Source organism: Miscanthus floridulus, chromosome 10 (assembly GCF_019320115.1).
Source record: "Miscanthus floridulus cultivar M001 chromosome 10, ASM1932011v1, whole genome shotgun sequence".
In the NCBI taxonomy this organism is placed as follows: Eukaryota; Viridiplantae; Streptophyta; class Magnoliopsida; order Poales; family Poaceae; genus Miscanthus; species Miscanthus floridulus.
Window position 1 is genome coordinate 39282234 of NC_089589.1, and position 25911 is coordinate 39308144.

A 25911-nucleotide genomic window follows, 5' to 3' on the forward strand; every position below is an offset into this window, starting at 1 on the left:
GCGCTCCGGCGGCATTGGGCGGACCTCCCTTTGGATCTCCTAATAAATCCGATTGCACCATCACGTTTCTTACGATAAACTCTTCAAAACAAAACCCCACATGAATATATTTCGATAAAAAATTTTAGCGAACATTTATCTCATGATAAACCTATGTTTAAAGATATATAATCGTCGAACATCACATTAGCACTACACGAACATCGTAGAAAATAGCATAAAACATCATATGTATGCTACGCGAACATCATTTATATCATGAAATGTAAAAAATTAAAAAAATAAAAATAAAATTAGTGAAGTAATTAGTTATAGTGAAATAAAAAGAAAAAAAAAATACTACCGGACATCACAAATACATCGTAAAACATCACATTAATACTATAGGAACATCGCTAAATATAGCATAGAACATAATAAGTATACTGTGTGAACATCACAAAAATCATGAAAATATAAAATAAAATAATAAAATTAGTGAAGTAATTAATTAGAGTGAAATAAAAAGAAGAAAAAACGCTACCGAACATAAAAAAAAGGTCCTACAACATCAACATATACTTATTGAACATCACAAAATACATCGTAGAACATCGTATTTCTACTTGTGGACATTGAAAAAGAAATAGTAGAAAGAAAAGAAATAGAAATAGAAAAAAAAAAGAAAAAACTTACGTAACTTGGGCTGACTGTCTGCATCGCTGCTGGTCGTATACGAGCGGAGATTGGGGGGTGGTCGGCGCAGGTTTTCCGTGATCGGCAGGGGGATGGTTTCCGCCAACCACTAGACCACATGCCTTTTATAAAATATAAAAAGATTATTAAGTATATTTTTAATTTTTTAGGGGAATTAAGTATATTGTTATTTGGAACCTGAACCTTCAACCTGAGCCATGCTGTCAAGAGAAAATTGCTAGACGCCTAGCAAGTCCTGAGTCCTGACGGCCCAGAGCACAGCCCAGCCCAGCCCAGCCCAGCCCTTGACGTTAAGAATCGGAACTCGATAATATAGGAAGACCTCAAACCACGACGCAGCCGAGGGATCCGTGATGTCCGTCGCAGCAGTTCTGCCGGACGACGCGCTTTGGCGGCCATGGGCGGACCTCCCTTTGGATCTCCTCCGTGACATCTCGCGCCGCCTCCACGCCACCACCGACTACGTCCGCTTCCACGCCACGTGCAAGCCCTGGCGCGACACGCTTCCGCCAGCGCAGTGCTATCCCGCGTTCCTGCCATGGCTGCTCGCGCCGCCGGACTCCACCAAGCACCGGAAGGCTCGCTGCGTCTTCTCCTCGTCCAAGTCGACTCGCCGTGGCACCGGCGCCGCCACTGATACATCGGTTCCAGATTGGAGGTGGGTGATCAGCCTGGTAGACGGCACTGTGATCTCTACCCTCACCAGTATCTGTTCCGGCGGCCTCACCGACCCTCTCACTGAATCTGCATCTGCATTGGGAACACCCCTACCCCTACCGCCCTTTTCATGTGACCAAGAGACCAAGTGGTGGGTGGACCACGCCAACGGCGTGGTCTCCGGCGACGGCACAATCTTTCTATATTTGATTGTTCCCGTCCGCTGCAGATGGTATTACCTGTGGCCGTTCAATGCTGCCCTCCTGCGTCCGGGCGATGCGGCGTGGACAATGGTGCGTAAAGAGTACCACGGCATATCCTCCATAAACAGCTGCATTGCCCATCACGATGGGAAGATCGTCATACGCAACGGTTACTTGTCTTCCTCCTGCATCGAGACGAGGCAGGTCCACTGGTGGGAGGAGTGGGTTACCGATACCCCATTGCCATCTGAATATGGCAAAGCGTTGCAGTCCAGCTACCTCTTGGAGTCTCGAGGCGAGCTTCTTCTCGCAAATGTCCTAGCCAATCATACGCAAGGTTACCGCCATACCGTGGGCAGCTTTGTCGACGGGCTGTCGGTTTCAGTCCACGTGTTGCAGCAGGCAGAAGGCGGAGAAACACAGTGGGTGAAGAGGGACGGCCGGAGCTTGGCTGATCGCGTCATGTTCCTTGGGAGGCCAAGCAGCTTTGCTGTGGATGCCGCACGGTTTGGCGTGAGCAGTGGTGGCTGCGCCTATTTCGTCATGAAGAGCGAGCTCTATGGGGGGATCTGGAGCAAGATGGCCATCAAGCAGTGCCGTGTGTTCAAGTACAGCTTCCAGGACGATAGGTCGGAATTCGTCGAGCAGCTCCCGGCTGAATGGGACGACGACGCCTGCATGTGGGTCACGCCACCACAACCTTCCATCGCTTCAACTGAGGTAATCAAGTGCAAATCTTAGCTTGCACGATCTCATCTTTAACTATTTATACTGAATTTGTAGTGTTTCTAGAAGAACAACAGTATCATCGTATCTGTTTGTCATATCATATATTCACCTTATCCAAGCATTTATTAGTAACATTCATTTGCATGCAGGAAATTAGAGAGAGGCTTGAGCCTTCACACACAAAGGCTGCAGGAGGGCCACGATTCGGGCCTTATTTCAGGATTTATGTGGGCAATCTGCCACGGAATGTGGATAGCTATCGATTGGGACAGTTCTTCAGCAAGTATGGCAAAGTAGCAGAAGCAAGGGTCATGTACCACATAAAAACCAAGCGTTCACGAGGGTTCGGGTTTGTGACCATGGCGACCCTAGTCGATCATGAGCAGGAACAAGCTATTGCTAAGCTGAATGGACAGGTACAGATTTATTGGTGCTTACTTAATTTTTTAATAGCTAATTAGCCAATCGATGCATGATAACTGTTCATGTTGGATCAATTTTTCAGATTTTGGATGGGCGTCCCGTGCGTGTGAAGCTTGCAGATCAGAAGCAGCCACATGTATGTAGCTTGCTGGTCTAGATAGTTGTGTTTAATAATGTCCTGCAATCAGCATTCTTGTAATAATCACCAATGTGTACGTATTGTGCAAAACATCTCCTTTTATTGGATCTGTGACATTGAAACATCTCAATTTTAGAAATATACCATCAAACAATCTTAATTCACTTCAATACCACCAAAATTCCAGGGCTGTTTAATAATAAATATGCCAGTCGGTTACCTTGTCTACCAACCCAGTCGCATCACAGTCCTGCCATTTTATTTTAAGTGACAGTCGATGAGTGCTTCAATCTTCCTCCGTGCAGCCTGTTTTTCCTGATAGCTGTTAGCGGCACATGACATGGTCACCTCAACACAACCCTCAAGGTTTGTCTCTTACACCACACCATGCCCGCTTCACAGCGCTCTACTCCTTTCCAGTGCAGATCTGGCCTTGGATTAGTTCATCCTTATAGGGGCAACAAAAACCAAATATTTGTTGTTACTTCAATCCGATTCGTCCCCTACTATTTCTGCGATTTGATATAGCTAGGTGGAGTTGCTAGGTTGCCCTTTTTTTGGTTTGTGTTACAATTCAGCGGGCTCTGTGCAGCATAAGGTGGAGAGAGATGAGCTGCAAAATTGGACATATCGATGCAGGTTTCGGGCAGAGGCACGCTATGGTGCGGCCTTATTATGCAGCATCTGGTGGATCTGAGCTAGGATGTCACAGGTTTTTGTTGAGGCGGCCTGTGCTGTGGCTTTGACCTTTTTTTTTTCAATTTAGCCCTTTTTTTGAAGAAAAATTACGTTTAACCCCTGGACGACGTAAACTGATCTTTGGACCCTGGGGTCAGCACCGTGGCCTACGGCGCCGAGGTAACACGTCTCGGCGCCGAGATGCCTGGCTTGAAAAAATGCGGCATCCAAGTGGCGCTGACGTGGCAGGTAGGTCGCCGCCACCGATCTTGGCGCCGACCTCGGAGCCACAGATTTTGGCGCCGAGGTCTTATACCTATACCGCGAGCCATCTTCTTCTTCCTCCTCTCCACTCCGACCACCGCCTCCCGCGCCTTCTCTCTCTTTCTCTATGTTTTCCGGCCGCCGCCCGCGCCACCACCTCCGGCCGGCCGCGCCACTGCAGCAGTCCACGGCACCAGCTCCGAGGAGCTCCGCGTCCTTCTCTGCTCCCTCGGTCGCCCTCGTCGCCCCATCGTCCTCCTCCACGTGCACCGACGGCGAGGGCGGCCGCCGCCTCTCCCTGGCGTCCGCGCCTGGCGGCGCCACTGCCCCCCCCACCGGCCGCCGCCACCCCTCTCCCTCGACCGGCCGACATCCTCAGGTATGGTTTTTATTTTTATTTTAAATTTTGTTTTACAATTTAGTTAGTTTAGATAGTTTAGTTAGCTAATTTAGTTATATAGTGATGTAATTTAGTTAGTTAATTTAGGTATTTAGTGAGACAATTTAGTTATATAGAGGTTATATATTTAGGTAATTTGGATAGATTCTTTGATTGTTAGTTATTTATATACTTTTGTAGGTAGTTAATTTAGTTATTTAGTTTATTTGTAAGTTAGATAGTTAGGTAATTAAGTTATATATAGGTAGTACTTGTAATAACTGTAGTTAGTAAAATTAGTTATATAGTTAGATAGATAGCTAGGTAGTTTAGATACTTATTTATTTAGGTAGACAGTGGGATACTTAATTATATATGTAATTTAGTTATACCCTTATTAGTTAAACCCGTAGTAACTTTGATGTTGTGCATACCAACTAGATGGACAACGTAGTCACCCTGTATCATGGAGGAAGTGTGGAGGAAGATGAGTTTGGGAATGTCTGTTTTGTTGGAATGCAAAGGGTGCCTCTCATGTTCGATGATCGACCGTTGTTTTCTGAGTTGTTTAGTAGTGCTCATGATGAGCTTCATTGCAATTCAAGTGAGGATGTCATCTCAGTTGAGGGGGTACTTCACTATGGTAATTCAGGCCATATTTTTAGGCAGTTGGTCCCAATTGCATCAGAGGCTCAATGGGACAAATATGTCAAAACTGTCATGAAGAATGAGTTTCAATGTTTGGATTTGGTTGTACGGAAGTTGTCCAATGATCTCACCCCTAATGGGTATTCACCCCCTAATGGGCATTCACCCCCTCATGGGTTCTCTCCAGAACCGGGGAATCCGGCACCTTCTGACCCTCCGTTACCCAACCGCGAGGTGGATGTGGAAGATGTAGTTCTGGTACTCGCCCCGAATGAGGTTGGAGTACATCCCGATGTTCATGTAGAATGTCGGTCCGATGATGGAGTTGCTGCCCCTCAGGAGTCCCCTTTGACCTAGAATCATCCAAGTAAGTGACGTAGTAACACTTTCGCTTTCATTATTCTTATTTCATTCCATTCCTTTGTCTCAATTGTATCCATATTTGTGCTTTATATGTAGGAGACAATCCTGATAATGATGGTTGTCCTCCTGTGCCTCCATCAACCAATGTGGACCCAGGGTTTATAGCCTCTAATAGTGTGGATGTTAATGTTGTGGATGATGAGGATCCTTATGGCACAGCAAGAGCCATTGATTTTGATGATGACCGCCCAGTTGCAGCTTTGAGTGAACAAGAAATGGAGCTCATCAAGCGTTTGTGTCCTGATCGTGATCCACTAGTTCATCAATTCAGCGACCTCAGTCATTCTCAACATGCTTATGGAGAAGGAAGAGATGACGATCTGCTAGAGGCTCCTGTGGCCGGTGACAGCGTGGAAATTCAGAACGACATGGTCTTCAAGGACTTGCCCACCTTGAGAAGGTGGTTACAGGAATATTCTGTGAGACGTAAAAGACCATTCAAGGTGAGGCACTCCTATGTGGAGCGCCGTTACATAGTGGTGTGCGAGAATGCAGATTGCAATTGGAGGGTCTGTGCTCAGAAATAGAAGGCCACAGGGAAGTTCAAGATAACCAAAATTGTAGGTCCACACACTTGTGCCAAGAAAGATCTAAATTAGAAGCATCTATAGTTGACCTCTACCCTCATTGCCAGAAGGTTGTACACAACATTGAAGGGTCAGCGCAACTTGAAGGTCAGGAAAATTATGGAGATGACTAAGGAGATATTTAAGTATGACATAAAGTATGGGAAAGCATGGAGGGTAAAGCAACGGGTCTGGAAGATGATATATAGGGACTGGGAGGAGGGGTATGAGCAGTTGCCTGCAATGTTCAATGCAATAAAAGCAACAAATCCAGGCATGCATTACGAGTACATCCTGAAGCGAATGAATGGAAGAATAGGAGGCATATATTCTTCCGTGCATTCTGGTGCTTTCCCCAGTGCATCGAGGCCTTCAGGCACTGTTGTCCAGTGTTATCCATTGATGGTACTTTTCTGCTTGGCAAGTACATGGGCACACTATTGGTAGCCATTTCCTGTGACACAGACAATGCATTGGTTCCTTTGCCTTTTGCTTTGGTGGAGAGGGAGAACAAAGACATCTGGGGATGGTTCTTGCATCTTGTTCGGATACATGTCATTGGCCCTGGTAGGGAAGTTGGTGTCATATTTGATAGACACCAGGGCATACTCAGTGCCGTACAGGAGCAGATTCCGGGGTATGCACCTTTGCACCACCGTTGGTGCACTCATCACCTTGCCGAGAATTTACTTCGTAAGGATGGTATGAAGGACAACTTTCCTCTATTCGAGGAAGTTGCTCGCATGCTTGAGGTGTCGTTCTTCGAGGAGAAGTTGGAGCAGCTTAAAACGGCAACAAATAGAGAAGGTAGGCAGTGGCTGAGAGGATTGATGAGAGAACCTAAAAAATGGACAAGAACCTACGATGATGGTGGATGGAGGTATGAGTTTCAGACTAGCAACATGGCCGAGTCATTTAATAGTGTTCTTAAGGGTATATGTGCCATGCCCGTCAATGCCATTGTATCATTCACCTTCTATTGGTTGGTTGCATGGTTTAATGAGAGACGTGCTCAAGCAATGGCACTACAGAGGAATAATCAGGCATGGGCACCTAAACCTCTGAAGCATCTAGAGAAGGCAAAGGAAAGGGCTCTCACACACGATGTCGAATGTTTTGTTCACAACACTGGCAAGTACCAAGTCACGGAAAGGGGTGGTACAACGTCCGATGGTGAGGTCCGGCCCTCAAGGAGTTATATTGTGGTACTTAGTAATTTTTCATGCAGATGTGGGAGAACCAGACAGTACCACTTTCCTTGTTCTCATTATGTTGCAGCATCTCAGCATCGCAACTTTGCCTACGAGACCAAGATACCGTGGGAGTTTAGTGTTGACAGCCTTGTACTTACTTGGTCTTCCCATTTCGAGCCTTACCTAGATGAGGGGTAGTGGCACTGTACACTGGTTCGAGGTACAATGCGGACCCAGGTACACATTGGGACAAACGTGTAACCAGGAAGAGGACAAGACACAAGATGGTCATGGACCAGGTTTCTGGTAGAACGAGGCGAGGTAGAGCAACCCCCTTTCTTACTGACCCCGAGCAAAACCAATGTGGCAAATGCGGGAGACTTGGGCATAATTCACGTACATGCCATTGGCCACTTAGTCAGGTGCAAATAACAAATGAACCTCATTTATGAATTGTCGATGTTGTTCACTATACTTCATTTTTTAATTGTCCAATTTGAGAAGCATGTTTACTAATATGGAAGAGTTCATTATTTCTTTACATTTAACTAATTTGGACTTTCTCAATTTTTTTGTAGGATGGAGCCGTTCCACCTGCTGGAGCCATACTATGAGGAGCACCACCGAGGACGACTAACCGTGGAGGGGGAGGTAACTTATTAAGTCCTGCTTCTTTATTTTTTTGCACTGCATATGTATTTGTGTTCACGCATTAATCTAATAAATTCCATTGTTTATAGGAACTGCACCCTCTTCATCCTTGAACCCATGATAGGTTCAAGGACATGCAGTACGATGATAGGTACACTCCTCTCCTTGAGTGGGCTGGGCTGGACGTTGTATCGTTCCAGGTTCGCCGTGGGTTGCCCGTCATCAACCCTGCGGCGATCTCAGCTCTGGTCGACAGGTAAAATAACTATGAACTAATCCACTTATATTTATATTTTTGCTTGTCGATGAGCACATGACCGTAATACTTGGTCTTTGTTTTGTAGGTCGAGGCCAAAGACTCATAGCTTCCACCTTCCTTGCGGTGAGATGACCGTTACTCTTTAGGACGCGCAGAAGTTCATCGATCTCTGTATAAGAGGCCGACCAGTTATCGGCCAGTGCACTGCTAGTGGTTGGAGAGCTCGAGTACAGCTCTTCCTTGGGAGAGAGCTTCCTCCAGAGACACCGATTACCCACACCTCTGGAGTACTCATCAGCTGGCTAAGGCAGAACTTTGGTTAGTGTCCTAACTTTGTAGACGAGCAGACAGTTAACTACTACTGTAGGGCATGAATCATGCACCTGTTTGGTTGTGTTCTCTTCCCCGACGGGATGGGAGACACCGCGTCGTGGATGTACCTCCCCTATCTCACTAACTGGGACACGGCGGGGGGCTATAGCTAGGCTTCTGGAGTGTTGGGGTTCCTGTACCGCCAGCTTTGCGAGGCGTGTTGTCGGAGTTCATAGAACTCCTCACTAGGAGGCTGTGTTCACCTACTTCAGCTTTGGATGTGGTCACATCTACCGATGGAATGGCCCATAGTTCTGCCTCCTCGTGACTGGTTCTAGGTGCCTAGCACGCGACATCGCCCGATGTATGCGTACCTTTGGGACCAGGTGAAGGGTCCCTTCGCTCAGAGTAAACACGCCTACATCAAGTTTAGCAACGAGCTTGACACACTTACGCCGGGGATGGTGAGTTAGTTGCATTTGACATACTAATTTGTTTTTGCAATGTAAGCAATAATTCACTAATAAATCATTAGCAGGTTACTTGGGAGCCATACGATGACCAATAGTTCTAGCTCATGGGTTGAGCACCATGTACAGCGAGGATGAAGACATGTACCTGATGCGGTGCTCGCTGATCTGTTTCTACATGGTTGAGTTCCACCTGCCACACAGGGTTGCACGCCAGTTTGGATTGAGGCAGGAGTGGCCCATCGAGCGGTTCTCGACATCCATAGACTTGCACAAGTAAGCGTCTTCAAACTGTTCAAAAAATTGTTTGCTTTTTAAGCCATGCGTAATGTTATCCTCTATAAGTTTATGGCCTGCTATTGATTTCATTTTGTTAAGATATTGTGTTTGGGCCTAAAAATTTACATATTCATTTATTTTACCTACAGGATCGATCGCCAGAAGCAGAAAAATTAGACGAACTTTGAGACCTTCCATCGTGACGACATCGACAATTGGGACCTCCTACATGAGAACTTGTATGTCAACGACCAGCTGTGCACGAACAACAACTTCAGAGCGTACCTATCTTGGTACACACATGCAACAAGGACCAAGCTGAAGGGGCAATGGACCCAAGCATACTACGCCAACATTGAGTCCTCGGATGATGAAGATACGTCGTATGACCTTGCAATGAGGGCAAGGACGCAGGTGGAGACTACACCTATCTTGGACCGAGTGGTAATGTCAACTCTAATCCCATCATTTAAATATGAAGATAGCTATATTTTTAGATATTTAGAACTTATTGGTAACACATAAAGACCATGATATCTATAATTTTAGCGAATCAACACTTAATACCAAGATAGCTATGTTTTAAGAGATTTAGAACTTACTAGTACCACATAAAGACCATGACATCTATAGTTTTAGCTAATGAACACTTAATAGCAATGCATATAGACCATGGTTCCTCTAATTTTAGCAGTGTAACTGTTAATGCCATTGTTTGCAGGGCAACACTTTGAAATAGTCCGTGCTTGACATCGAACACTTCTCAAAAATAGGCGTACACGATAAGGCAATGACACATAATTTTTTTACAGTAAGTTTGAACAACATCCACTAGTTTGACATGCAAACCATATTGAATTGTGTGTGACTAATAAAATTTTGAAATCAGAGGTTAGCATGTTGGCTGGGTCGTGCTGCTACTCATTGTGGTTGTGGGACTAGAGCGGCAATGGAGGCACACACACTAGCCACAGGACTATCGGACATGAGTGTACGGCTCGGTACTTCTACTCACGGAAGTACTTCTTCGGGAGGCCAAAGTTCATCCTGTGCCACTGTGGATACTTTTCAGGGCCATGGAGGTGAGAATGAGGACGAGCGTGGTTATGAGGAGCTTGGACCATCTTAGCTACAGGACGCTCCATCGACTCAACCTATGCAACCTGCCGGCACTAGGCAATGCCGTTCGCCTAACCCTTTCACTCCAGGCACCGACGCTCTTGGCCACAAGGGTAAGGGTAAGACTAGGAGACATTGAGGGCTTTTGGTAGACTTTGTGGTAGTCTTTGTAGTAGGCTTTTGTGGTAGATGTTATTATGGACTTCACGGACTTTTATTTTGAACTATTATGTGTTGTATGGACTTTTATTATGGACTTTATGGACTATAATTATGGACTATGTGCACTATCAATATGCTCATATGTATGGTTTGAGATGAATGTGGTATATATTTGTATATCTAAACATGTTGTATTGAGGTTATATATTCATGTCATATTTGTGTATGGATTGCATCAAAATATAGGAGAAACTTTGCCAAAATTTTCTAGCTAAAGTACATGTGTGCAGTACACCTTTAGCATCTAGCCTTTACAGTGATTTATCATGTCACCATCGTATCGTACATAGACTTTTACAGATGCATTGATTGCTCATACAAATGTAGCCTTTTCAGTTGAGCTTTGAAATAGGCTTTTCAGTCTGCCTTGAAACAGTGATTGAAGTGTGAATTCGAATAGGCTTTTCAGTCAAGGAATCTAGGCTTTCTAGTGTCCTTCGATGTAGACTTTTCAGTGATTCTAAGTAGGCTTTCCAGGAATAGTGGATACACAATACAATGGACAGTAAACCTGCCTTCGCCTATATATATGCATTGTGGGATGCATTGCTAACCAAAACCAAAACTAGTATTTGCTTTCATTGGAGTACGAATGTCTGGAGGGTCGTCTAGAGGAAAGGGTTTCGGTAGTGGGAGAGGAAAGGGGGGACAAAGGGAACTCCCATAGTGTGGGAGGGGTCTCTTGGTCTTGATTTCTTTGAGGAACCAGTTGATCAGTTTCCCCCCGAGAGCAAGAGTGATTTCACCAAAGAGTGCCCCCTCGGAGGATATGATAACCAAAAAGAAGATTGGCCCAAATGCATGCATGGTGAGGATTGCTTAGTGCAGATGTTCACTGAGGGGATGGATGGAGGCCATCGCTTCTTCAAATGCCCATGAGCATGGGTAATTAATATTACTATTTGTTTGTTAAATATGTTTCTCGATTGCACTACAACTTACATGACATACTTATTGTAGTCTTTCGAGTCTGAAGAAAACTATGGGTTCACTAGGTGGGTCGATCTTCGTCTAATTTATCTGCATCAGCAGTACATTTACTACCTGCAGGACCATATCTTCGAGCTAGAAAGGGAAGTTAGCAGTGGTACAAGGACGATGAAGACGACGGCAACAACAATGGTGCCGGTTCACAGGAGGCACTCTACAATGATCCATACTGCACCTGCCCTAATCACAAGAACAAGGGGACTCCGCCGCCACCCTCGTGTAGAACCTAGATTTAAGAACAAAACCAGATACACACCATATGGGAGTCCAGGAAGTCAAATCTCACATATAGCTACAAATAAGGGTAATATCGAAAGACAATGCTAAATATATAACGTACTTAGTATAAAGGATATAACCTTAGACAGCAAACACCGGAAAGACAACTCTGATCTTTGGGTGAAGACTCCTATTCCATAGGGACAACTGACTGGTTGATCATAAGCCTAATTCCTCCAAACTCTAGCAATATGGTACCCATCCGGGATTTTTATCCAAATAATTGAAAAGTAAAGCAAGCGTAAGTACATGTCGTACTCAACAAATATAACATGGGGTTCATGAGGCTCAAAAGACTGACACTTGTTTAATTGTGATTAGCTTTTAATGAGTCATCTTTTAGCAATTGGGTGGCAACAAGTTTATTCACAAGCCCATATAAGCACACGATTAGGTAAACATGAATAATGAATAGCAAAAAAAGTAATCATTAGTGAGCATCTTTATCATCAGTATCATCAATGTTCATCATCTATTCCGTAAATGTTCCAACGCCGCCCGTGACCGTGAGCATGGCTGATATACCAGTTTTATAGTTTGCAGAGGTTGTGAAGCCTTTCAAAGATCCATCTAACAAGTTAGGGCCATTAGATTCACTCAGCAAATAGATATAGGAACCCCCCTGTCAAATGGCACAATTCCATCTCGACTATACACATAAGAGTAGAGGCTGTCCTATACCCAATTCGGCAAGCCATTCTTACGCCAATAAAGGTAACCTCTAACAAGCTAGAAAATGTCCTCATACTGAGCTAAAGCCAGAGCCATGTAGCCCGCATAGTCGTACTATAAGTCCCGGATGATCACTTACAGATAAGTCCTTAGGGACAGGAATCTAGAGCACCATAAAAATAGCCCAATGCTCTAGCCCTCCTTGTTCCATGCTGCTAAAAAGCATCTTTTAGTGTTTATTGCATATACCATTAGTCAAGTTACAAGATCATGGTTGTCATTAAGCACTAGCATCATACTACTCAATGCAATACCCCATAGGTATCAAGGCACAAGGTACAAAGTACTAGGAAATCCTTAGTGGTAGTCAAGGTAGACACATGCAGCATGAATTAAATGATTAAAGGTATATAGGACAACAAGGAAGATCCCATGCTATACTTGCCTTAAAACACCGATCCTTCTTCTACTGAATTGTAACCTTGACAGGACTTATTCTAGATCACCAACTTCTTCTACATCACCAACGCAAAGCTCACCGACTGGATATGATCATAAAGCACCACACAAGCATCCATGCAATCATACACGAAGCAACAATAGATCTAAATTAGAACAATACACCAAACATAATTAATAACAAGTGAAAAGATTTTTAAGGATGCTCGACACATTATTACAAACACAGACGTGAAAAGCACTCCAATCGCAGCTACGGTGAAAAAGATACATTTACCAATAGATTTGCTTTATACATGAAAAAGAAAACTATTGTCTTCATTTATTTTAATTATAAAACATATATAAGAATATCTAAATTGTTTTAAACCAAATTATATTTGTATTAGAAAACCAATATAAGATTAATCTTATTTTATTTACAAAAGATAGAGGTAAAAAGCCTAAGTTGCTTTTAATTAAAAAATAGCTTCATATAGAATAATCACATTACTATTTTATTCAAAAGCTCTAGACATGCTAAACAATGTTACTAACACATAGATTACGTCGTTACGAACCTAATGCAACTTGAACGGGTAAAATCGGAGTTAAAATAGAGAAGATATGGCCTACTGAAGGTAGTGGCAATTTTGTAAATAGATGGAACTTGATTTTTGAATTTAAATAAATAAAATCCGATCTTTAAATCTGGCCGAAGACTGCGGGCACTATTTAAAGAAAAGGAAGGGATTCTTTTGAAAGAAACCAGGGACAGCGGGTTCAATAATAGAAAAGAGTAGGGGGTCTTTAGCAAGATGGCCGTCGAAAGGGTATCTTTGAATCTGGGACGTTGATCATGTGATGGACGACTGTGGTGGCTTTGCACAGCGGTGCTCCATGGATAGTGGCGAGCACCTTGCTAGAATCCCACTAGGAGCGAGCTTTCGAACTCCAAACTCTATGAGAAAAACACAAGGAGGTAGAGAAGAGACGATGGACTCGTCCGTGGGGTCGAAGAGGGACGCGAGGGCACCTGGGTGGCTCAGGACTTGCTCGAGCGGCTTGGGAAGTCCGGCGTAGTTTCGGCGAGCGCACACACACAATATGGAGCAAGAGAGAGGGCATATGTGGCACCTACGGCTTTCTTACCTTGACGCGAGGCTCGGCAAATAGCTCGGAGCGACAGCGCTAGGGTGCAGCGGCTAGGGCACGAAGCGGCATCGCATGGGAGCTAGGTGGAGATGGAGGGCTTGGTTTTATAGGGCCTAGGTGTGGTGCTCACGCTAAGAGTCCAGGGCTGATCGGGGCTTCCGCTCATGTGGTTACGGTCGGGGTCCCACTCAGGCACAAGGTGGAAGAAAGGGGAAGGAGCTGACTAGTGGGCCCAGGACGTCAACAAGAAAGGGAGTGGGGCCAAGGCGTCTTCCGGATAGAGGATGAGAGGAGGCGCACATGGGCTTTGGCTCTTGCTGGGCCGCGGGGAGAGAGGAGACGGGAAAAGCAGGAGCGGGCTGCGGATGAGGTGAAAGGAGCTTGGCTCCGGTGGCCTGCTTGGCTAGGTCTGTGGGATGGGAGGCCGAGTGGGCTGGTTGGCTGCTAGGCTGCCAGGCCAGAAGAGAGGGGAGAAGGGGAGAGAGAGGCCAAGGGCCTTTGGGCCAAAAGAGTGAGGGAAGTGGTATATTTTTTCATTTTCCTTTATTTGAAAGCACTTTTCAACTCATTTCAAAAGCATTTGAATTCATTTTGAATTTTTGGTCAAAACCACTCATCTCAATAAATCCAATGCAGTGGCATGAATGCATCAGCAGTGTTGCTAAACCCTATGTTGTATTTTAATTTAATGAAAATTATTTTTTCCCTATGTTTCATGAGCACATCAAATACCAAAATAATCATTTTAATCCTATTTTCAAAAGTGAAAATTTTGGGGTGTTACAATTCTACCCCCATAAGAGGAATCTCGTCCTCGAGATTCAGAAGACAATAATCGAAGAGATATGGATACTCTACATTTGAAAACTTCTTCACTTCCTTGGGTAATCCGATCCTGAAATTTGTGGGTTATGGGTTCACCACGCTTCCACTGCGCTATTCTAATAACCTTACTCAAAGTAACTTGCTCAACTAATTTCCAAGACTTTAATGGGTACTCCAAACAATTCTCTTGTAACTCCAATCGCTAGGCCACCTTTCCTTTTTAGTCCTTACATTCAAATCTCTTTCTTCATATGTTCACCTTCCAATGGAGCATTCTTACTTTCTTGTCTCAAAGTAGGTTCTATTACCAACTTCATAACATCAATGACTATCAACGCTCAAGTTAAGTTGCTCAACTCTTAGACATAATTCTTAGTCCTTGGTGTCGTCCAAATCTTCTTAGCATAACTCTCCTTTGCTATGGACATTAGTAACGACTTTTGTTTTCTAGGCTACATACTTCCCAGTCAAAGTCCTTGATGACTATCAATTCCAATGATGATGTGTCAGAAGCTTAAAACCAACTATGTGAAGATGTCCCTCATATTCTTACACGATCCTTGCCTGTGTCACTCTTATGTCCAACTATAGTGCTGTCAAATCATCAAGGCATAAATCATAACGTGTAGCTCCAAATCATGAGTCACTTAGTTCAACTCACTTTGTTAGTTAATTTAATCCATAAGCCCCTACTTTCCTTCTTACACATACCAAACCTTGATGAGATGCTTCTCAAAAGATAGAGAAACTCTTATTTCGATCTGGAAAAGCTAACATATAGGTTTTACTTCAACCACTTCTTTTAGATTCACCTGAGGTTTCTTGATCCAAATGAACTTAGTAATATTCCCCAATACTACTATAACCATCTTCTAATGATCTTTGAAAAATCTCCAATGAACCTCTAATAGAATCTTACTATTCCAAAGAACTCCAAGTCACTCTTACATACTTGGGTAGGTTACAACCAAACTCATCATTAATTTTCTCGAGTTCTTCTCCATATTTCTACCATTAAAGATAACATAACCAAGAAGAGAACTTCCTTCAACAAAAACTCACTTGCTAACTTGGTGAAACATTGAGATGTTCTGAGTCTCCATTGAACCAATTGTAGATGTCCAATATCTACTTCCTATGTCATCCATGCCAACTTATCCTGGGTATGTTGAAGATTGAACTCCCAATTGATACTAGCTCGAAGTGATAACCAATACAGGAAAATACCCAAGCTCCTTGATCCAACAAGTAACACATCTTTAGCAAAGATACATGCACTTGATAGTGACTTCTCATCCAAAGACTTAACCTATACTTCCAAGTGAAGCACCAGAATGTATGAAACCTTCGTCTTGCAACTTCTTTAACTTGGCTACCCCCCTTAAGAAAAGATCAACTAGGGGACACCAAAGCATATCTTGAATCTCCTTTTGAATTAAGTTAACTATCATCAAGAAGTTCTGACATCCAAAGAAATTCATGTGCAAGAGTATGGACCAACAACTCGATTTTCCTCGCAGACAGGAAACCAGCAGCACAGTAAACACAGCCATAACTCTTATTCTGTTAATCCAATAAATCTGTAGTTTAAACCATTGGAAAGCTTATACAATTACCCACAACTTTCTTATACAACTCTTTTACAAATTCTCTAGTTAACATGGTCAAAAACAGTGCACAACAGAAACTGTTCCAGGCTTCAGACAGCATAGATGCATCGTCTTGTGATTTTTGTAACTCCATAACCAAAATAGCTATCAGGGTGATTCTTGTAGTCCGAGAAAGATATGGAAGTGTACTATTGTCTAGAATTTTTTCATGATTTCTGATCATCCAAAACCAGAGATATAAGCTAAAGAGGGCAGACTGCTCCGAAAGGCATGATAGGGAAAACAGAAGAAAACCATAACCCAGCTGTTTATTTCATTAATCCTTATACCTTAGGCCTACAAACTAAATGAAATTGTGGGAACACCCAACAAGATCATTGCAATCATTACAAAGATTCAAAACAAGCATAAACATAATAACCATTCAACAAAGCAATAAAGGTGCACATCTCAATCATTGACTTGACTTACGATACTATCATTTTTATTACATGAAGGACATAAACTCCTATTCCTTAACAAAGGTGTGGCTACGAGGGCATCTAGGGTAGCATCCCTTGCATGACCGTGAGGGTGACACATCCTCCACTTCGTTGATCTTGGATAGTCCGTCATGACTCCTTCATTCATCATCCTCATCAAATGCTTCTTTCGGGTTGGATATCACTGCCATTTTCTAGTAGCAACCTTGTAGTGATCTGACTCTGGCCACTTCCATGGTGCAGCTATTGATTCTTCTATGGGAAAGATTTAACATAATGTCCTTCCTATTGGCAAGCTGGATCCTTGGTGATGTCATACTCCATGGACTTATTACTTGGTGTGTTGTTAGCTTGCTGACTCCAAAAGGTCATCTTCTTCTGATTGGCTTGCTTTTTTCTTTCGCTTGGTCTTTTGAGGTTGAAACTCCTTATAATTGATCGTCCACCCATCTATGCATACCTCATGTGAAGTATTTTTAGCTTGACAAGCTTCTAACTCCTTATAGTTTGGATTCATCTGACTAGGAATCAGAGCTAAATGTGAGGAGGTAGTTGAACCCAAATGTTGATCGTTTCCCAATACTGGCTCTGGTGAGTTTTCCTTCCTCTTCTTATCCACATTGTCCTCACAACTCGGGTTCACCATGACTTCCTTCTTAGTTGGCTTGTTTCGAAGACAAGGAAGACCATAATGTTCACAACAATGACATCGATACTGACTTCCGAGCGTATTACTACCAGCACCCTCATTGGACTTCATTTTCTTCCAAGCTTCTGCCACCTGTCCCTTCACTGGTCCCTTTGGTATGTTGGTTTGACCTTGTGGCAAGCACTGTTGAGAACTCCCATCTTGAGTCATTCCTTCAAGTACTTGTTGTTGCATAGCTACAAGCTTCTCCTTGTCGAATGCAATCAAAGACAATGTAGCTTGGTCCTCCTGACCTCTAATCCGGTGGTCTCCTCATTACGACCCATCTATTTAGACAAAGAGAGAGAATTTAGAATAGAGACATTTTTTTATAATAGAACAGAGGTCGAAGTGAGCATAACTTTTAGCAAATAACAAGGTTAGAGAGAAAGCAAGAACTAAGCAGAGATGATGGCATGCTAAACATCTAGTTCTAACTAGGCTTGTGTCCTACAGTTATCATTGCTCCGATACCACTTGGTAGCACATGGTTTTAAGAACAAAACCAGATACACACCATATGGGAGCCTAGGAAGTCAAATCTCACATATAGCTACAAATAAGGGTAATATCGAAAGACAATGCTCAATATATAACATACTTAGTATAAAGGATATAACCTTAGACAGCAAACAGCGGAAAGACAGCTCCGATCTTTGGGTGAAGACTCCAATTCCACAGGGACAACTGATTGGTTGATCACAATCCTAATTCCTCCAAACTCTAGCAATCTGGTACCCATCCAGGATTTTTATCCAAATAATTGAAAAATAAAGCAAGCGTAAGTATATGTCATACTCAACAAATATAACATGGGGTTCATGAGGCTCAAAAGGCTGACACTAGTTTAACTGCGATTAGCTTTTAATGAGTCATCTTTTAGCATTTGGGTGGCAACAAGTTTATTCACAAGCCCATATAAATACATGATTAGGTAAACATAAATAATGAATAGCATAAACAATAATCATTAGTGAGCATCTTTATCATCGGTATCATTAGTGTTCATCATCTATTCCGTAAATGTTCCAAGGCCGCTCGTGACCGTGAGCATGGCTGATATACTAGTTTTACACTCTACAGAGGTTGTACACTTTCACTGTGAGTCGTGATTTACCCTTTCGCCCGAGGTGATCAACCTCTTGACCCACTACCAAGGAAGGTCGGTAGGGTTCACTATGAAGCCTTTCAAAGGTTCGTCTAACAAGCTAGGGCCATTAGATTCACTCGACAAACAAATATAGGAACCCCCCTATCGAATGGCATAATTCCATCACGGCTATACACATGAGAGTAGAGGATGTCCTATACACGATTTGTCAAACCATTCTTACACCAATAAAGGTAACCTCTAACAAGCTAGAAAAGGTCCTCATACTGAGTTAAAGCCAGAGCCATGTATCCCTCACAGTTGTACTGTATGTCCCAGATGATCAGTTACATATAAGTCCTTAGGGAGAGGAATCTAGAGCACCATAAAAATAGCCCAATGCTCTAGCCCCCTTATTCCATGTTGCTAAAAAGCATATTTTAGTGTTTATTGCATATACTATTAGTCAAGTTACAAGATCATGGTTGTAGTTGAGTATCATACTAACCAATGCAATACCCCATAGGTATCAAGGCACAATTTACAAAGTACTAGGAAATCCTTAGTGGTAGTCAAGGTAGACACATGCAGCATGAATTAAATGATTAAAGGTATATAGGACAACAAGGAAGATCCCATGCTATACTTGCCTTAAAACACCAATCCTTATTCTACTGAATTGTAACCTTCAAAGGACTTCTTCTGGATCACCAACTTCTTCTATATCACCAACGGAAAGCTCACCGACTGGATATGAACATAAAGCACCACACAAGTATCCATGCAATCATACATGAAGCAACAATAGATCTAAATTAAAACAGTACACCAAACATAATAAACATCAAGTGAAAAGATTTTTAAGGATGCTCTACACGTTATTACGAACACACAGATGTGAAAAGCACTCTAATCGGAGCTACAGTGAAAAAAGATACATTTAACGATAGATTTGCTTTATACATGAAAAAGAAAACTATAGGCTTCATTTATTTTAATTATAAAACATAAATAAGAATATTTAAATTGTTTTAAGCCAAATTATATTTGTATTAGAAAACCGATATAAGATTAATCATATTTTATTTACAAAAGACAGAGGTAAAAAGCCTAAGTTGCTTTTAATTGAGAAAATAGCTTCATATAGATTAATCACATTACTATTTTATTCAAAAGCTCTAGACATGCTAAACAATATTACTAACACATAGATTACGTCGTTACAAACCTAACGCAACTTGAACGGGTCAAATCGGAGTTAAAACGGAGAAGATATGGCCTACTGAAAGTAGTGGCAATTTTGTAAATAGATGGAACTTGATTTTTGAATTAAAATAAATAAAATCCGATCTTTAAATCTTGCCGAGGACTGCGGGCACTATTTAAAGAAAAGGCAGGGATCCTTTTGAAAGAAACCAGGGACGGCGTGTTCAATAATAGAAAAGAGCAGGGGGTCTTTAGCAAGATGGCAGTCGAAAGGGTATCTTTGAATCTAGGATGTTGATCACGTGATGGACGACTGTGGTGGCTTCGCACGGCAGTGCTCCATTGATGGCGGCGAGCACCTTGCCAGAATCCCACCGGGAGCGAGCTTCCGATCTCCAAACTCATCGGAAAAAACATAGGGAGGTAGAGAAGAAGACGGCGAACTCGTCCGTGTGGTCGGAGAGGGACGTGAGGGCACCAGGTTGGCTCAGGACTTCCTCGAGCGGCTCGGGAAGTCTAGCATAGCTTCGGCGAGTGCACACACATAATAGGGAGCAAGATAGAGGGCATATGCGGCACCTGCGGCTTTCTTACCTTGACGTGAGGCTCAGCAAGCAGCTCCGAGCGGCGGCGAAGCTGCGGAATGGTGGACCGAAACAGCGGCGACGGCGCTAGGGTGTGGCGGCTAGGGCACGAAGCGGCATCGCATGGGAGCTAGGCGGAGGCAGAGGGCTTTGTTTTATAGGGCCTAGGCGTGGCGCTCACGCCAAGAGTCTAGGGCGGATCGGGGCTTCCGCTCGTGCAGTTACGGCCAAAGCCCACTCGGGCACAAGGTGGAAGAAAGGGGAAGGAGCTGACCAGTGGGCCTAGGACATCAGCGAGAAAACCGACATCAATGACCATTAAACCATAAACCTAGGGTTTTCCATTTGTTGCACATAAATGAACCAATAATATAACACGATTGACAGAGATTACCTTGGTTTACTAGCTTTACCACGCCTTGGCATCCTACCGTTACATAATACAAAAATAATAATAATCACTTCAAACAATAAGTACTAACGTATTTAGGGTTGCAAAATACAAGTAATATATACCAAACCAATGCGTAAAAAATGAGGAGGGGAGAGAACATACCTTGCTCTCGAAGATCTATGGATCAAATCCAACTTTCCAAGGTCAAATTGCTCGATTCAAGAGATTAGGCGGTTTAGGGAGAGCAAAAACCCAAGAACAGGGAGGAAGGAATGAAAGGTGCTTCGGCCAGGGAAACCTTGGCGTGGGTTTTGAATCCGAGCTCGGCGCCATGGATCCTGGCTCTAAGGTCGGCGCCGAGATCCATGGCTCGAAGGTCGGCGCCAAGATCCGTGGCTCCGACCTCGGCGCCATTGCCCGTGGCACCGACCTGCCTGCCACATCAGCGCCACTTGGATGCCGCGTTTTTCCCGGCCAGGCATCTCAGCGCTAAGACCTACGGCGCTGAGACATGTTAACTCGGCGCCGTAGGCCACGGCGCCGACCCCTAGGGTCCAAAGATCAGTTTACGTCGTCTAGAGGGTTAAACGTAAATTTTCTTCAAAAAAAGGGCCAAATTGCAAAAAAATAGGTGGCTTTGAGTAGTGGAGGGCTGCAGTGCACAGCCTTCAGGCACAGCTGGGCTGGGGTGCGGCGGTATGTACCAGAATTGCGGAGGGTCTACAGCTAGAAAGATCGAAATCCACAGCAATGGAGACATGGTAGTTGGATGGCAAATGCCACAGAGCGTTATATATCTAGCAGCGTGATATTTTGGTGTCACGGAACCAAAATCTTCAGTTATTTTGTCAGAGAAGGAAGTTAAGACATTCCTCATAGCTGTGAAATATAGCAGCATATTTTGTCTTCCTAGATTTTTATATATGTTGAGAAAAAACATGGGCAATAATATATATATATATATATATATATATATATATATATATATATATATATATATATATATATATATATCTCCCAGATATTAAAGTTCTATATGCAATGTATTCATGTTGATCCATACCAGTGGAAATTTCCAGAGATAATCGATGAGCATTTGCATCATGGAACTAGTATATATATATATATATATATATATATATATATATATATATATATATATATATATATATATATATATATATATATATATATATATATATATATATATATATATATATATATATATATATATATCTCCCAGATATTAAAGTTCTATATGCAATGTATTCATGTTGATCCATACCAGTGGAAATTTCCAGAGATAATCGATGAGCATTTGCATCATGGAACTAGGAAATGTGTTGCGTTTAACCATAGAGGAACACTTCTTGCTGTTAATTATCTGAGTATGTTGCTCTTCAAGTTAATTCATGTGATGTTTTATGTAGTTATCATCCTAGTTCTTGATTAGTATTGGTATTAAGCTCTTGAAAGTTTTTTTTAATGTTAACAAGAATTAAGATTTCTTCTAGTCTAGCAAAACAATTTCATTCCCATCATCGTTGTCACAGCTGGCAGCTTAATCAGTCTGTATTACGGGTAGGGCCAATGGGATCGTCTACCTCCTATTGCATTTAGTGTCGTCTCACATCATCTACAATATGCATTAAGTGATCACCATCATTTTATTTTCCACTCCATGCGGAACATTTACGTACACTTCAATTTGTTGAGACACAACCAGTATACATTTAATCTAGGATGAGCTGTTTCTTCTAACCATTCACTCATCCTTTCCTCATAGTGTAGTTACATGAGCGATAAGTAGCCCTAGATGCTTGGTTTTGTTAATGTGTGTTAGAGATCTCTAGTAAAGAATTACTACAGACACGTCTTAACCTAATCATAGATGCGTGTTCGTATGTCTCAGTCGTGTGTTAGTAATACGCGTCTGTAGTATACGCTTATTACAGACGCGCAAAACACGCTTTTGCGCGTCTATAATAAGCCCTTACTACAGACGTGTTATTACAGAAGCGCGTCTGTGACTCTGAACACTATGTCTGTGATGTGCTTTTTTACATAGTGAGAACAGGCACTACCGGAGGCGGCTTCTTTGTCGAGTGCCTCAGGCACTCGACAAAGGCCGATATACACTCGGCAAAGCCTTTGCCGAGTGTTACACTCAGCAAAGGACGCTCGGTAAACAGTTGATCAGCAAAGACCTCTTTGCCGAGTGCACTTTATCGGGCACTCGGCAAAGCCTTTGCCGAGTGCTAATCTGACACTCGGCAAAGAAAAGTCACCGTGACGGTGGCTTTGCCGAGTGTCAAGGTCAAGCACTCGGCAAAGGTGGCCATTTTGCCGAGTGCCACCGGCAAGACACTCGGCAAAGCATGCGACTTTTGCCGAGTGCCTAGCCCGTGGCACTCGGTAAATCTGTGATGTTTGCCAAGTGCAATGGCCTATGCACTCGGCAAAGCATGTTCCTAGGCATGTTCCTAGGTCGTCACTTTGCCGAGTGTCATGGCCATTGCACTCGGCAAAGTGACTGAAAACAGTCTTTTTTATTTGTTTTTTACATTCCATCCAAACAAACAGAAGATATATATAACAAACATCACCAACATCACATATATATCATCAACATCACAGATATCCAACACCACATATATATCACAAACATCACATGTCTCACAATATATCACAAATAAGTTCACAAGTAATCCAAGTGCTCCATCATCTACAACCACAATTGCAAATAGAAGTACCATTAACAAATACAAGTATCATCACCTAGCTTTCTCATCCCACCGCCCACCATCTTTGTTCAATCACCTGCAATTAAAAAGAGTAAACCAATATGCACAGATAAACAAGAAGTACTTAGAAAGAGATGCAAAATAAACAAAACATAATTACAAAATAGCATAGTATTACATGTATTAGAAATAATCTTCATGATCAGGATTAGCTGGATCATAAGTCTCATCATCACTATCAATCATGTTGAAATAATCAACACTATCCGAATGAGCAATGTTGCCATTGTCATTGTCTAAAAGTAATCGCTCAAGCATTTGTAAGTCCTTCATATTTTGCACCTCATCTCTAGCGTCCTCTTCAATAACCGTTTCATTGTCTACTTCCATTCTGATCGCTTTGGTTAAGTCCATCTCAAACCTTCCTTCTAGTCCCTCTTCTTGAAAGAACTCTCCGTCATATGTGTTTGGGTCTAAGTTGTAATCTTCATCGTTTGGGACAGACACTTTACCGTGTGGCGATACCCTATGCATAATATCCCAACCCTTAAGATGACTTTTGGTTTGACACGCATATAGGAGATAATAAACTTGCGTAGCCTGTTGGGCCACAATATAGACATCGTTGCCTGGTAAGATGGAATCCTGTCAAATTTTGACTAGCCCAAGATTAGAATATGTCCGTCTCCTTACTTCAGGATTAAACCAATGACATTTGAATATGACGGGATTAAAAGGTTTGGAACCATGAAACTTGAGTTCGTATATTTCTTCAATTCTTCCATAATACTCGACCTCATCAACGCCGGGCATAAAAACTCCAGAACTTGTGGTTCTTCGATTGGGCCGACTCTGCTCGTAGCTTGTTGTGCGAAAGCGATATCCATTCACGTCATAACCGGAAAATAACCTGACCCTATAGGCAAAGCCATCGGCAACCTGTCTCAACTCGGCACGCATAGACGCATCCCTCTGGCCCTGCAAGCTCAAGCAGGATGCATTGTTATATTATTCGCACGTACGAGTAACTTGGAATGTCAAACTAAGTATGAGCTAAATTGGATGGTGCCTTTCGTTTGAACCAAGAAATGAAATCGGGCATTCCATTTCCCGCACCCTGTTTAAGAAGGGTATCTAACTGCTGCGGGGTAGGATCCCTTGATTGAAGCTAGAATTCATGAAGAAATTCCCTGTACCAACTAGAAACAAGGGGGTTAGATGTAGAATAGTGACAGCATATTTAACAAGTTCGTTGAGAACTTACTGCATGTACGGCGCCACTTCGTCAAGGTTGGTCAACATGTATAGCATGATATGGTGCCACTATTCATGATTCAAGGTCTTGGGGGTCGATGCACTTGCGCTTCTGAGTTGCCCTCGGAAAAGGCTGAGGTTCGATTCATTTTCGCCAGCATTGTAATGAGGGGGTGGATTATGCACGCTAGGGAGGTTGTCACCATAGTATGTTGTTGTGAAGTTCGCCACCTCCTCCATATTGTATGCCTCTGCAATCGAAGCCTCGATTTCGCATTTATTTCTACATTTCTTTCGAAGAACCTTTAGACATCTCTCGATTGGATAGCACCAACGGCCCTATAGGCCCCCCATTCGTGTCTCATACGAGAGGTGCAAAATCAAATGCTGCATCAGATTGAAGAAGCGGGTGGAAAGATCTTCTCTAACTTACAGAGCAACACAGGTGCCATTCTTTCCAAGTCCGCAATCACAGTCCGAGATAACTGTAACAGAACCGCCCAATTTATACAAGATCAAGTATGGCTGTCCCCGCTAACACGTTGACACGCGCATACTTTCACTTATGTAAACCCGGTAGTCCGCTGAGTGTCCCAAAAGACCTCGGTAAATCAACATCACAACCAAGATCGCGTGATTAAGCAAATACACATCACATACACAGGGTTGCAGTGGAAATAATATTACAACTGGGTTCACAATTAAAAGTACCAGTTTAGGTTTCAAAATCGATTAGTGAAAACAACATAGCTTTCAAAAGATTATATTAATATATGTTCTAAATACATTGCTAGCATAAGTGACATCATCCGACAAAAGCATATAGATGATAAGTAACTATAGAATCACCGAGCCACCGGCGGTTAGCCACCATCTTCACAGGCCGAGAACTTCACCTGTAACATGGTGGGATAAACCCTGAGTACGGGAATGTACTCAGCTAGACTTACCCGTCAAAACCAGAAATAAAGGACACCAAGGGTCATGCAAGGCTTATGAGGTGGGCTAGCTTGACACAGTTGCATAAAAGAGCTTATGATTATAGTAATCAATTTAAACTTAGCATCAAGCTTATCATCATTTACCTGTCCACTAGATTTGCACCTGTACTAGAGCACTCACTTATTAGGAGCAAACAATATTAACCATAGCAGGTATAATAAGGCTGTCATCATCATATCATCATTTCT

General features: G+C 42.8%; 1 protein-coding gene across 1 annotated transcript; it reads left to right on the forward strand.

Annotated features, from left to right (window-relative positions):
* Nucleotides 1-1049: 1049 nt before the first annotated feature.
* Nucleotides 1050-2993, forward strand: LOC136486518 (uncharacterized). Its single transcript, XM_066483430.1, has 3 exons — nucleotides 1050-2276; nucleotides 2435-2701; nucleotides 2791-2993. Exons 1-3 carry the CDS (start codon nucleotides 1050-1052, stop codon nucleotides 2863-2865), a joined length of 1569 nt encoding a protein of 522 aa, XP_066339527.1. The 3' UTR covers nucleotides 2866-2993.
* Nucleotides 2994-25911: the final 22918 nt, after the last annotated feature.